Source organism: Cuculus canorus, chromosome 17 (genome assembly GCF_017976375.1).
Source record: "Cuculus canorus isolate bCucCan1 chromosome 17, bCucCan1.pri, whole genome shotgun sequence".
Taxonomy (NCBI): Eukaryota; Metazoa; Chordata; class Aves; order Cuculiformes; family Cuculidae; genus Cuculus; species Cuculus canorus.
In genome coordinates this window covers 126,151-140,692 of record NC_071417.1, presented here as the reverse complement: position 1 = coordinate 140,692, position 14,542 = coordinate 126,151, and the positions used below count along the sequence as shown (strand labels likewise).

The 14,542-nt window shown below is 38.7% G+C and overlaps 1 protein-coding gene across 1 annotated transcript in view; it reads left to right on the top strand.

The window, feature by feature from the left end:
* PPIL2 (peptidylprolyl isomerase like 2) overlaps positions 1-14,542 on the top strand; it is a 72,006-nt gene that overhangs the window by 20,501 nt on the left and 36,963 nt on the right. The window contains exons 8-12 of the mRNA XM_054082609.1: positions 767-856; positions 10,075-10,150; positions 11,444-11,604; positions 12,986-13,061; positions 14,258-14,364. Of these exons, the coding sequence (XP_053938584.1) occupies positions 767-856; positions 10,075-10,150; positions 11,444-11,604; positions 12,986-13,061; positions 14,258-14,364 (510 nt within the window). The remainder of the gene's footprint in view (positions 1-766; positions 857-10,074; positions 10,151-11,443; positions 11,605-12,985; positions 13,062-14,257; positions 14,365-14,542) is intronic.

The following is a 14,542-nucleotide window of genomic DNA, read 5'->3' as shown; positions in this document are numbered from 1 at the left end:
GTTTGTTATAAACACAAAGTTAATTTACAGACTGCTGAAGGCACTAGAAAAATATTACCACTTTCATCTGAGGGGAACAGAGAACATTTGGGTGAATAAGACAGATTCAGTCTTTTTGCAGGTAGACCTCCATAGTCGTCTCTCAGTGTTATGAATTCGTTTGTAATGACAAAGCTTTTATTCCGCATTGGTTCTCACTATGAAATAACACACTGCTGCTTTGTTGAGCATCATTAAATTTTCTCAGGCGAACAGAAGTGTCGCTGCAGGCGAGGTGCAGCACTTGCGTTGACGGAGTGTGAGAGGCTAACACAGCTATGCTGTTGTATGAGCTGGCCTGAGATATCTCATCTCCCTGAGGGTTGCTGGCAGTGGCTGATACGGACCCTCGTGAAAGCTGCCTGTCTTATACCATCTGTAGAACACTTAACTTGGAAAACTGTAAGGAAGATTTTTTTAATTTGGCAGTACTTTTATGGTAACTTTGGTTAAAATGATATGGATTACTATGGAATGGAGACTGTAAGGTTTTTTCTGTTTAAAGAACAAACCACACAAAACTGTTGAGTTTTATAGGGGTGAAAGGCAAAAGCTTTTCATCTGCTAAAGCACACAGTGAAAATATTGCAGCTAGTTGAGAATGAAAGGTGAAATTGCTTTCTTTATAATTTGTACTTTAAGGTTTTAGTGGTATCACATGTTTACTTGTAATATTTACACATTAGAATCCAATTTTTAATATCTATGTATTTTGCCTCACTATTAGGCAGTGGAGCAGCTGAACATAAAGCCAAAGAGTTACAAGGATCTTTTGACAGATGAACCTTTCACTCGTCAAGACATTGTGACACTGCAGGTAAACTTTTCTCTCTGTCACGTCTTATTATACAGCAGAGAATAAAATGTCACTGTGCACACTGTTCTAGCAGGAGTCTAGAACAATTGAACAGAGGAACATTGACTCTATGTGTGTCTTGGAGATGGATAGAAGGGCAACTGCTTTATTTTCTTTGTTATCCAGATGAGCCACAAAGATGCCATATAACTTAGAGCTTGACAAATGTCTAGAGTGATTATTGTGTGCCTTGTAGATAAGCAGATTGTTCAACTTTGTAAATTGAACAAGAAGAAAAAAGGTGTACAGATAAAGTCAAGGACACCATGTACAAACATGAATTTTGACAAATGTATTTGTAGTTGCTCAGTATTCAACTATATCTGACTGAATCTAAGCTCTTGTGCATAGACGTAAGGTTTAGATATGAAACTAGACATAAGATTTGGGGTCTTTTTTTCTCTATTAATATTACCTGAAATATTGCTGTGACACTTCTGATTTATTTTGAGACTTAATGGAAGTGCATTGGGAAGAGACTGGGTAGAGGAAAGGGAAGTACATGTCCAGCAGCATCTTCAGCTCTAGACAGCCAACAGTACGTGGTCCATGTTGTCAAAAGAAACGTGATTTAGAATAACATAGTACATTAACTTTTAAGAAGTCAACACATTACATTAAGACTGAAGTTGATTGAGCCATCTTACTATTTTTGAAGATACCTAGAAGAGGTAAATTTTCAGAAAAGCATTTTTTTTACAGAATGTTCCTCTAAATGTAGAGTAAATTAAGCAGCAAACCAAAGGATTTTCTTCAAGTGCTTGCTTAGAATGGTTCTCTTCTGAATAAATACCAGTGTTGTTTTTTTACTGAATTTCACACAATTAAAATCTAAATTGCAATAGCACTATGAATTCCAGAGTGGAAAAGATATTTATTTACTGATGAAGTTTCGTATCAAAAGGTCTAAACCTTCTGTTTAGAAGCAGACATTTTTAAGCTTGCATGATTTCAAAATAGGGGAAAGACACTCAAGGATCATTATTATTGGAGTCATGAGTTAGTATGCATCTCATGAACAGTTAATCGCCACTAACCAAGACTAATGCAGCCTAATTTGAATAAAAAAATATTTTTCATTTATGTGTAAATGTAAATGAAATGTATCCCTTCTTCCGTACTCTCTAGTGCTGAACAGCATGTTCATATTTTTCCTCTATTCCTTTGGGCTTATGGCTGTTCAAGCTAATGAAACAAAGTAAAATGTTTTTAAACCGATAGAAGCAAGAAACAGCATTTTCAGATTGAAAGCTCCCAGCAGAATGTTATTTGAACGTAACTGCATGGTTGCTAATGAATTTGGATCGGTAAAAAGGACAACATGAGTGAATAAAATGTTTTTGTGCATCAGTATGGAAAAACAAATTATTTTTAGCAAATAATTGAAGTATGCAGTCATTTAAAATATTTTGGTGTGTTTTTTACATTTGGAATTGAATGTATGTGGTAAAGAGTGTGTTCCTGTTACATGCCTGGCTTTGGTTTTTCACTAAAGCAAACAGATGCTGTAGTTCGCTAAATCCCCAAATGCGATAGCTAGCAATTAGATTGTTCCCTATGTGGGTTTTTATCAATATTTTTCATCTTCTTTCTGTTCTTGACATGCTGGGTATCTGTCTTGCTGAAGGAGACATATCCTTCATATCCATCAGACGTAGCCTCTGATAGTGGTCGGTTTGCTAGTGGGGTCGCCCTGCCAGCTCCATGGGGCTCACAGCCATGCGTTGTCTGTTCCCCTCTCACACCCATTCAAGGTGATGGTTGGAATGCATGAGTAGATTTGTTCCTCATGGGTAAACAGCTCATTATGGATTGGTCTTAACTGATCCTCTGTAGTGTGCCATCTTGCAGTATACCCTCCTCAAATGAGTTCAGGAATAGGAAAGCTGCTCCCCATTTTGGGGTTGGACTGGAAGAGGTTTTGGCCATTTTCATTCTCTCAACTAGTTGAAGTTTGACCCTTTACCCAATTAGTTTCTAAAAATACCTTTTTCACAAGTGGATTTTCAACAAGCAGGCTAAAATGGCTTTGGGGTGTTGAATAAGAAGTAGGAGCTGTTTAGTGCGCTTGCACACATGCACTGCAAGTGCACTGTGGTTTTCCTGTTCAAGTGCTGCCCTACGCTGACTTGCTGGAGTGAACCCTGCAGTGGCGTCACTTGCCTGGGTATTTAAATCACTTATGTAGATGTGGTACAGGAATCTGTTGTTATTTTCTCATTGTATTTTCTTTATGTAAATCGTTGACAGACAGAGCGGCATCTCCTCACCAAGCTCGTGTTGGCAGCACTGGAGGCAGCGTGGTGGCTCTGCCTCCTGGGTCTTTGTTTCTGAGCCAGAGTTCAGGGCTGCAATCTGTTGTGTTTCAGTTTGGGGCTCTAGAGCTCTAGCCCAAATCCCGCTTCTCTTAAAAACCTGTCAGTTCTATATTGAAATTTGTCACTCTAGTTTTTTTTCCATTTCCCCCATGTAAATTAAGTAATCTGAGAGAACTGGAATTGAGAGAGAGTTAGTAAAACTGACACTGCTGTTTTGCAAAAAGGTAGATATAAAGGAAGTTGCTATAAGAAACATTATTGGCTTTGCAAGTAACAGCTGAATATATAGCTGTGTATATCAATAGAAAATAGCATTTCCAGAGGCTGGCTCTGAATGTCCTAGGAAGCAGAGGGGGTACTTGTGTTTGGTCATGAAATACAACAAAATAAATGGAAAATTTGAATAAATTATGTTTACAGATTATTTGTATGATCACATTTTACCTTATTAATACATAAAGGACAATCCTGCAGCTGCTATGAATGTTCTTTTACCAGAATAGCAATTGACCTCAAGCTTGACCTTTCTCTCCTGATGTATATAATTAAAAACAAAACAAAAAAAAATTCTCTTTCCAGAAGAGAGGGAACTGCATAAAATTATTTGTTCTGCTCTCAGGGCTAAACATTATTCAGACACTAATCATAATCCATCCCTGTTATCCTTTCTGGTGACCACCATCTCAGCTGGTTGCTTTCATTTTAGTGATAGTTGTGTCCTATTGCTATTAATTTTACTTGTCAAAAAGGACAAATTATTTTGCATCTGAAATTAGAAAAGCAAAATCACAACTTAAGTTGTCAAGAACACTATCTTAGATCTATGATGTGCTTCTCTTTGTAAAGGAATCCACGGTGCTTCCTGCACTTACATGTACAGAAATTGCTTTTTTCCCCTGTTGAAATGAAAATGTCTGGGGGTAGTGCATGGTATTTTTTCACCAACATATGGTGATATTAGCCAGCCCCTCGGGGCAGGAGGTACAGAATAATACAGTATTCTGGTGTGCAAGATACATTACCAAAACGGGAATGTAGTTATTCAAGTAAAGGTTGTCGTGGATTCAGGTTTAGTATCTTGCTGATAATGACAGAAATACACGTGACATTATTTCACATGAAACCCTTCCTAGACACCCCAGCAGTCTTCATAGGACTGGATTTTTTTAGACTGTAGCTCTTTACCCCAGGCTGAAATTTTCTTCTCTTGACTGCGAGGTCGTGCCACAAACCAAAGTCAAGCTTTCCATCCTCTGCAGTCCAGGTGTTATTTTTTTCCAAGTTTCTCTCTTCTTATGGTTTATCGTTATTCCAGATAGTATTTCTCTCAACTTCTCTCTGCAGCAATATTGCTGTTGTATTTTGTCCATGTTTCTTTTAACTCTAAACCCGCTTGTATTTTTTTACCTTGAACGACAATCATCTCAGCCTAATTTAGCATCCCTTGCAGATGTTATGAATGTGCCTCCAGCTGACAGACAGCTCAAGTACTTCAGGGTTTGTTAGTTATACTTAATGGGTAAGGTATGATGTAAAGTACTGAGATATCTAAGGGGACAGGATGTCTGTCATAGGAAGGCTAGTATTGTTGAAGCTTGTGTTCTGGCCTCCCATTTGTATTTCCAATTCCGGCACGTTGCTGTTCATTGTATCCCTTTGCAGTTTTAAAGGCAAGATTCAAGATAACTTTGGAAGAATTTTGGCTTGATTGCATTAGTCTTCAACTCAGAACTAGGTGATCCTTTCAGTCCTCTGTTTTACAGGTTTTCAGCTAGTTTTCAATCTAAATAACTAACCTTGTTTAACCTATTTTGAAATAGTCATCGAAGTAAATTTTTTGGGGGTATAATTCAGTGTGATATATCAAAGTCAGCTGTTCAGCATTTAATCTTTTTGACACAATCTGGTCAGAACAGTCTGGTAGAAATGATTATTAATTAATATTAAATTCCATGTGTGTTTCAATATTATATTTTGCAAATTATTCTTTGTGTAACGATGTGGAACTTAACAGCAAGCACATAAATGGATTCCTTCTTGTAACAATAGGCAAGCTGAAGCAAGTACCTGCCCTAGCTCAGGATGCACAGAGAGGGATAGGGTCAGGTAGTGCCTTGCGGGACACAGTGGTACACTCTGACAGTCCTGTGGGCTTCTTCTCATCACAAAAAATTTGAGAGCATCCCAAGGAGAGAAAAGAAAGAATCCTGCGACAGCCTGCTTTCACATCCCATTTGATAGGAAGTGTTGAGAGGAACTGAGAACAGTTTCCTCTTTAGCCCTCTGTCAGCTTTTCATCCTCTACTGTGTCTCTGCTCACAGATCAGAAACCAAGGTTCTCAAATTTGTGAAGATACAGAAGAAATTATTCCTACTCCTGAAAACTCTTAATAGCTGTTGCTGGGCTGTGTGCTTGCGGGAGAAGGGAGTTAGTGGGAATTGGCTTTGCTCAGGTAAGGCATGCAGGTAAAGCGGAGGCAGAGGTGGTCTGTTCCTCTCCACCTGAAGAATTGCAGTAAACCCCTCTGATCCTGTTGTGCCAGGGATAATAGGCACAGTCGTCTGATGGTAGCCTGTTGAGAGCCTTCCCTGATAGGTGTACACTAACAAATGTGTCTGCTTTGTACCGCAGAAATGGAGGGGGGTCCTGAGTTAAATGATTAGAGACAAAAAAATAATCAGAGTAGAATGCAGACAAGTTTGCTGCCGTTAAAAAAAAAAAAAGGCTCATAATGTAATGTGCTTCATTATGTCAGTTTTATTGTTTCTGTACAGCCTAATCAGCAGTGGCCAAGACACGGTTCCCGACAAGCTGTTAGACATCATTGGCGTTTGTGGCAGGAAGAATAACTAATGAGCGAAGTTGGAGGTGGCCGAGCTGCACACTGCTAATTGATCTTTCACTCCCTAGCTATTTCTCGTTTGTTTTTTGTGTGACAGAAGGTCAGAGCAGATTTCCTCTCAATTGTGGGCGAGAGCGAATGCACCACTAGTGCGTGTGCAGAGGGGCTGGTGCACAAGTGGCACATTGGGCTGGGGGCAGTGTGTGAGGTGCTCGATCTAAGTACGACCTTGTTCTAGAAAGAAAATCCAAAATGGTAGGTATTCTTCAGTCCAAGTGAAGTCCTTGAGGAGGCAACTAAGAGGCAAGCACTTATCTATAAATACAGTTTTCCAAGCTTAAATGACAGCTGGTGATTGTTTGGAAAGCAGTCATGTCATTTTATTAAAATAATCTGAAAACTTAAGTTTAACATACCCAGAATCAGGATATCATGGGAGATAATACAGGTTTTGTACTTCTAAGGTAATAGTCCTGAAGAAAACTAGGGATGCAGTATGGCTGACCAAATGGTAAGAGAGGAACCAGGCATCAAAGAAATCACATGGTCTAGATATGCTGGTTTCAACTTGCTTTTTCAGGGGTTGTGTGTATGGTGTTTAAGATTATTGGGGTTTAAGCTGTTTCTTTAAGTAGATGAAGCTGGAAATGATAGGAAAAAAAGAAGTGGAATAGAAGTCGAGATTAAATTTTTTCAGAGCTCAGCTTTCAGGCAAACCTAAAATAAGAGATTTTTAGCTAAGAGTTGTAATAGCAACCTTTTGAAATCTGTATCTGTCTTAGTAATTTGCTAGACAATAGTTTATAGTTTGTAATTTTAACAAGAAAGACCCTGGGACTGCTGCCCATGGTAATTTGAATACATACTTTTAAACATGCTAAGACAGACAAAAGTAGGCCAATTTACTCTTTATGGCTCTTCTTCCTTTCTGGTTCCTACGTGCTTACAGAGAACTTATTTCTTTAGGCTTTTGGCTATTGGGCCTTAATCTTACAGGATTGGAGCATCCCTGGGAGTCCAGCCCATCTCTGACCAGGAGAAACTATTAATTCATTAGAGCTCAAGGCTTTGACAACATGGGTATGCCAGTCTGCCTATCCCTGCGGCGTCTTGGTCAGACTGCTCTGATACTGTGCCCAGTGTGTGTCGTGGGTGCAACAAAAGGAACTTGACAGGTTAATTATTAGTGTTTAGACAGTTTTCTTCCTGAAGTGATGCGTCTGAAGAATGTGTGCACTTTTATGATTTACATAGACTTACCTTAAAAAAATTTGTATCTTGTGTTATAGGACTCATTATCCTCAATAAGGAAATTATTTGTGTCTTCTGCCGTACAGGTTGTGCTGGTCAGATGTGTTTCTGCTCTTGGGGGTGGTGAAAGCAAACAGTGGCTTGTGTTTAAGTCAGTATTCACTGCAGTACCTTGCACGTGCATGTTCATCTAATTCCAGAAAAGCTTCTTCTGGTGTATCTTCCTGCTGTATTTTAAAGGGACAAATCAATATGTCATCTGCTTGTCCCAGGTGTCTTGTGAAAGAGGATGCTTAAATTTCAACTTGAGGAACCATTTTTGAGTTTTTTTCCACTGACAGAGGGGAAACAGGGTTTGGAGCAGGTGCGTTCTCGATGCGTGGTGAGACTCATGCTTTGCAGGATCAAGAACCTTAAAGTGAGGAAGGACCTTGTGCAGAGGTCCTTCATTTCAGCTCTGGGATTTGGGGTTGTCTTGTGTCTCTGTGGTCTGCAAGGAGCAGGAGCTGCCCTGTGGCCTCTGCTGTCCTTCATACCATAACTGATGCGTTGCCTATGGGCAGGTTAACAGTGGTTTGGAAAGCTCCGAGAAATCCCATGCAGGGAAGAGGACTGTAAATGTTTTTGCCAGAGTTGCTCAACACCTGGAATTAGGCTGGTTAGGGCAGCAAAGGTTTGAATGAACTGTGGCTGTGAAATAGTTTGAACTAACCTGAGTTGTGAGACTGAGCATAAAGCAGTTGGTTTCATAAGGCACTGGCAGTTATGATGTCCTTTTATTTATTTTTAAACAATCAATAAATCAGTAAATCAAGAAGCTATAATTAGAGGAATATAGCAAAGGTGGTTTCTCTTTCATCTTTACTGCTGTCTCCTGCCTCCCTCCCGTCTGTGCAAAGTCAGTTTCAGGAGTCAGTCTTGCCTTTCAGCTTTGCTGTGAGCTGCAGATGTGTGGATTGCTATAAATCCATTTGTCTCTATAAATATTAATACACAGATTATTTATTTTCCTTTCCTGGAAAGGGTAAGCAGTCTTAACTTGCGTCACCTTTTGTGCTGGTACATTTATGTGAAATCAGTGATATCTGTCTGGGGAAGCTGCATATTACTGGAGGCGATTTTCAAGGAGGCAGCCTGTTGTCTTCTGGAGACACACTGAGCCCTTCCTCCAGATTTTTGCCATGCATCTTGTTGACTGCCAGAGAGCAAGGCTGAAATTATCTCTATTCATACACACGCAAATATGTATGGAAGGTAATAAATAATAAATATATCTGAGTGCCAATGCCAGAGGCTAGAGAAATGGTTAAAAAAACAGATCCAAATTTCCTACTCCTTCATAGTTTTATTTGAAGATGATCTAATGCAAGATCTTAAAGATAAAATATCTACTCTTTTTGGCAGTACATGTCTTGATGAAGATCTAATGGAGGGCTGTAGCGGGATAGGAAATGCCAGAAAATTATTACATAGTGGTTGGGAAAGGGGGCAGCAGAAGTCCAAGAGGGCATCTTTAGGGTGCAGAATCACACAGCTGGATTTCATGAATGTATTTTGTTTTTACTACCATCAGTAAAAATAAGAATGCACTCTCTGATGGAAGCATATCATTTCTGGGATGAATGAAAGGCATAATTAGATCACTTAGTAAGTGATGGAGCTACTAGCTCTGCTTGTATTAATCACTGCTTTTAGCAGAGACGGAATTGTCAGAACTTGCTAACAGTGGTGGCCTGAGAAGCTTTTTTAAATTTATTTGGGATAATACTATTCATGCCAGTGTCATAGTTCATTGCATAATATGTCGCATTATTTTTATCCTGAACTTGAAACTAATGCATGTTACTAAGATATTTTGATATTTTAGATTTTGAATAGTTTTCTGTAAGATAGAATTTCCCAAAATGACTAGGTATCATGAGCTGATGTTTTGGCCTTTCTGTGCTGCAAAGGGGCTTGAGGAAAAAGCCTTGAAGTCATTGTAAGAAAAGGATTAAGGACTGCTTAATGATAGTGTAATATAACCAGTAGACATGCCTTGTCTCACTCTCTCTAGCCAAATGTCAAAGTTATGCAGAAATTTGCCTAGAGATAGAATAAAGACTCACAGTTAATGGGCTGTGTATTTTTGCTCTTTACCTTGACTGGTCACTCAATAGGGTTTTTATAATACCACTTTTTATTGCTTCTTTTAACTACTACTTTTTATTTTTAAATGTAATTTCACAAGCACAGGTCTCTCTACTTAAAGAACCCAATCAAACCAGTTCTGACAGCAAAGTCTTGCTATGAGGTTTATTTGTATTTTGAAATGCATTACAGTTCACCGAGCGTGTGCAAATCAGGCACACTGCTATAAATAGAAGGAGCTCACTAATGTGGATTTGCCTAGATCTTAGACCAAACCACAGAATCAAAGAAAGAATCAAGGGGTTGCAGCTCCTCATTCTTTCTTCTCACTAGGATGTCGTAGGTTCAGCTTAGTTCTGTCAGTAACTCCTGTGGACAAAATATATGTAATATTATGTTTGGAACGGAGTCCCAGAAACCTAAGGAGCCTACTGTGAACAGGCTCATTGCTGATGTCGGGTGCAGTTGATTGCTCTGCATTTTTTTTTCATCTTTCTGTGGTTTAGGGAGTATGGGAATTATTCTGTCTCTCCCTATTTGTTTATTACCATGGTGTCTGCCCTTCAAACTAGTCTGTTGCATGCAAGGGGTGCCTACTAAGCTCTCTGATATTTGTTTCTTTGCTTATTATTTTCAGGATCCAACAAATCTGGATAAGTTCAATGTCTCAAACTTCTTTCATGTTAAGAACAACATAAAAGTAATTGATCCAGGTAAGGATGAATTGAAGGTAGGCTGAGAAAACACCAACCCGAACTGTAAAGGCGACATTATGGCATTTACACTGATTTCTGGATGGACATACGTCATTGGCTAGGGTTAGCTTTAAAAGCTTCTTGGAAACATTAATAACTTGTTGAAACTGTCCCTTATGTATCAAAACAAGTTGTGTTAACAACTTTTGAAGCATAGACATGATTCTCGAGAAATCATCACTTGTCCCTATTGAGTACTGTGTAAACACAGAAAGCTTTCCATATCCTTTAAGAGTAGGCAGATGAGAGAGAACAGAGAAGAAGAGGAAAAGTAATTTGCCAAAGGGTCCATTAGCCAGAGTCAAGACGAGTAAGCCTACATCTTCTCTTGTCTGTCTGCTCGTCTCTCTTCCATGTGTATCACTGTATTGTCCACCCTTCTATCTGGATAGCAAGGGACATCCTCCAAGTTAAAGATTGATATTGATTTTTCTCTCAGAAATCAGCTTCACAATTCTTTTGTGATTCGTTGATAGCTAAATGCTTAGTAATACCTGCCAATATTAAATTGCTGAAGGAAAAAAATTCTCTCCTTTGTCTTGTGGTTTCCTTTAGAACTGATTCTGATGAGGTCTGATTAGTGATTCTAAGCTTCATGTGGTTTTGGGGACTTTATTATGTTCATCTCTTTTTTTTTTTTTTTTTAAGCTACTAGTTCTGCAAACAAGCATCTCTCTCTGTTTACTCACTACAGCTACGTGGGTATTATCTCAGAGATGGAATATTTAATTTCCAGCAAACAGCAGGCATGCCGAGACATAAGAAAAGTGAAACTTGTAAAAATAAAAAGAAATAAATTTTTAAAAAAATCTAGTTCTCCAGTCCCTCTAACTTCTTCCCCCCAATATCGCATTAAGTATCTGATCTGGAGATTTTTGCATCACAGGCGTGACCGTTCAGTGAGGAGGCAAAGGATGGAAGTTTATATTTTACCAACTGTATGTTGTCTTTATTGTTCCACAAAAATTTTACAAGACTTACATGAAATTTGGTAGTTTCTAGTGGTTTCAAATTTTTGCAGTAGTTGATTTCTTTTGTTCTACTTCACCATATTGGCATCTATTGTATTGTTAGTATTATGCATTCCTTCAGTTTCTGAAGGAATCGATATAGCTACCAGACCTTTTTATTTCAGAAAAAGTAGAAATTATATCAGGAAGATTTTAGTTTAAATAGATATGCAATAAACTGAAGGAGAACAAAATATAATTTTTCTTTTAATTCTGAATTATTTAACTTTGTTTTATCTAGATGAAGAAAAAGCAAAATTGGATCCATCTTACTATTTGAAAAATACAAATACAGAGACCCGAGAGACTCTATTGGAGCTTTATAAGGAATTCAAAGGCGATGATATTCTAGCAGCTACAATGAAAGCTCCTGAAAAGAAGAAAGTGGATAAACTGAATGCAGTGAGTTGACTTAATTTGTTTCCCACTGATTGACTTCTTAAAGAATGTAAGAGATGGTTTTCAGCATAGAGGCCCTATTGCAGTATAAACGGACATTGCTCCTTATGTTTTCTGTTCCGTGGAAATTTGTCATAGATGAGAATGTGAGAATCATATTGGGATTCCTTAGAAATGTATTGTATGTGTCAATGAGTTTCTCTTTGTTAAATCATTGTAAATGAACTTAGATGTTTAAGAAATGGAGTAAGAAGGGGGAATCTTTATAATGTGGTTACAATGTATATGTTAGCAGAACTTTTTTTTTCCCAGGTTGTAATCTCTTCCCTTGAACTTGTTTATCCTTGTCTCCTGCAGTTACTGGCAGAGAGAACACACCTTATGGAGAGTGCAAGTGAATCACTTCTGGTGTGGGCAGTTATATAAAACATCCATGGCTCCTTCTCTGTTATTTTCCACTAGAATGTAGGATTTTTAGTGGGATATTTCAAACTATGTCCTTCCAGGTGCATGTTAGTGTTCATGGTTGTCACGAGAAACAATCATCCATGTCTTGATTTCCTACAGCAAAGATTGTTTGAAATGGACAAGAAAGGGTATTCTTTCTTTTAATAATTCTGGGCTCTATGTGTCTTTGTGCTTCAGTTACACTAAAATGAAAAGCAGTGAAGCATATATCTTTTAATGAAGAGACTTAGTGACAGATTAGGGAGTGTATGTGACCAAGGAGCAGGGTCACATTTGTCCCCTTTTCAGGGCAATATAGTGTTAAAGGAAAACAAAAGGTGTAGGGAGAAAGAGGAAGGAGTGAGAGACAATGATGAGCTCTACACGTGTTGGAGACTGGTACTGTCAGCTACCGCTGTGGATGGGCGTAACTATAAACTTTCACTGTAACCTGACAGAGAGAGCATTGGCCTGACCCATATTCTTCACAGATGTTGCCCCAGAGCTGCTAAACTTATCTCTGGGGTTATTAGATTTTGTAGTTTACTGCAAACAACTACGTGGGGCAGTCCCCCTGTACGCTGAAGGGCCGTGAGTGGAAGGGGGTGGTTTCCTTCCCCCTGGAATATCTCTGTGGTTCACTGCATTTTCCTTCCACTTACTTAGCAACTGTGGAGAATTTTAGAGATGTCTTGCCAGCAGTACTCCTTTCATATCTCCACCTGTGGACATGCAAATAAATTCTATTAATAGAATCATTGCATAATGATGTATTAAAGTGTAGTGGAAGCACTAAGCCCCTTCAGCTCAGCCCATGGGCAGACTTAACTGGAGTTTCATCAGAGCAAATCTTATGGGTAACAGATGGAGAATTATCTTTAGTAGATAAATTCCAAGATCTAATGTCTTTTTCTCTTGCTTTTTCCTCTGCGGACAGGCTCACTATTCCACTGGAGCAGTAAGCGCTTCCTTCACCTCTACTGCAATGGTGCCTGAAACCACCCACGAAGCAGGTACGAGGACCACCTGTCTACAAGTTGTTCATTTACTTTCCAGTTTTAAAGTGTGCTCCCTAGCACACATACGTTTATGGGGAGTGAAGAACTGCATTGATAACTGGTCAGTGATGGTGCCATGGCGATGTATTACCTGCATGGATATATCCTTACTTTCCAGTGAGCTCGTTCTCAAAATAATGGAGCAATTATGAATTAGCTTTGGCTTTAAATGGCAATTACTTGCATTGAACTGAAATTATGAGATATTTTCTATGCCCAGGGACTACAAAATGGGATATCCTCTTATGTAAGTTGGGAATGATAGGAATGAAATATGATATCTCCTCAAATGGCATACAAAATGTTCACCACCTTTTTGAGTTAACTCAATATTGGTTAGGATGCCACTGAATTTTGTGGTGATAACTTTTGATTTACTGCTTTTCAAGGTTACACAAAAAATGCATTTTGGTACAGTAAAGTTTTCCTTTGATTCTCTGGGCTAAACACAAATGTATAGATTTTAATAGCCGAGCAGTTAGTATTCCCTGTTGGAAGAGAGATCTGGCTTTTGGCATTAAAACTTAGAACTATGACACACTTGGGCAGAGATTGAATATGTTGCTAAAACTTCTTTTCCTGAGTTCAGTTCCTTTACTTGGTAGATTACAGTGATTTGCAGGTGAATCTTTCCATGCTGAAAATATCTGACTAACTAAACATTTTGACAGAATGGAAGTGGAAACGTCCTAGATTGATCCTTTGGTTTGCCTTTCTAGTAATGATTCCAGTAACTTAGCTTCAGTTGTTTTCAGTGGTGGGTAGGTCCTCATGTCTGCAATTTGTGGTTGACTGATGACTACCTGCTTGGCTTCTAAGTTTGACAAGGAAGTTTGGTTTTGAAGTAACATTTGTGATTGGTAGATGTTATTTGAAAATTATAGTCGGCGATATTCGATGCTTCTGTGACTTAAAAATATAGGTGATATTGTTGGCTCTTGCGGAGGTGGTGGTTTTCTGTAATGGAAAGTGTTTTGCACAGAGATTAATGTGAGGTTGTCATAGATGAATTGCAGAGTACAATCCCTGAAGACCCAGTGCCCCAGGGTAGAGGTCAGACAGTAGAATCTAGTCATTTGTTTTCTGCTGATTTCTAAAGATCAATGAGTAAGCTTCCAGAGAGCTAATTATTGCCTTTTGCCTTGATACAGCTGCTATCGAAGAAGATGTTGTGAGATACAAATATGTGAAGAAGAAGGGCTATGTGCGACTTCACACTAATAAAGGAGACCTAAACTTGGAGCTGCATTGTGATATGGTACTGCATGCCCCCTAAGATGAATCCCTCTAGATAATAAACAGAGTAGGAGCTGGCAATGGAAATGTTCCAAGAAAGGAATAGTGTGTAGTTGAAATAGGTACAGATAAATAACTAGCTTGTTTTGGTGTGGTTTCATACATACACAAAACTCTGTTGTGAAATGTACATATATTAT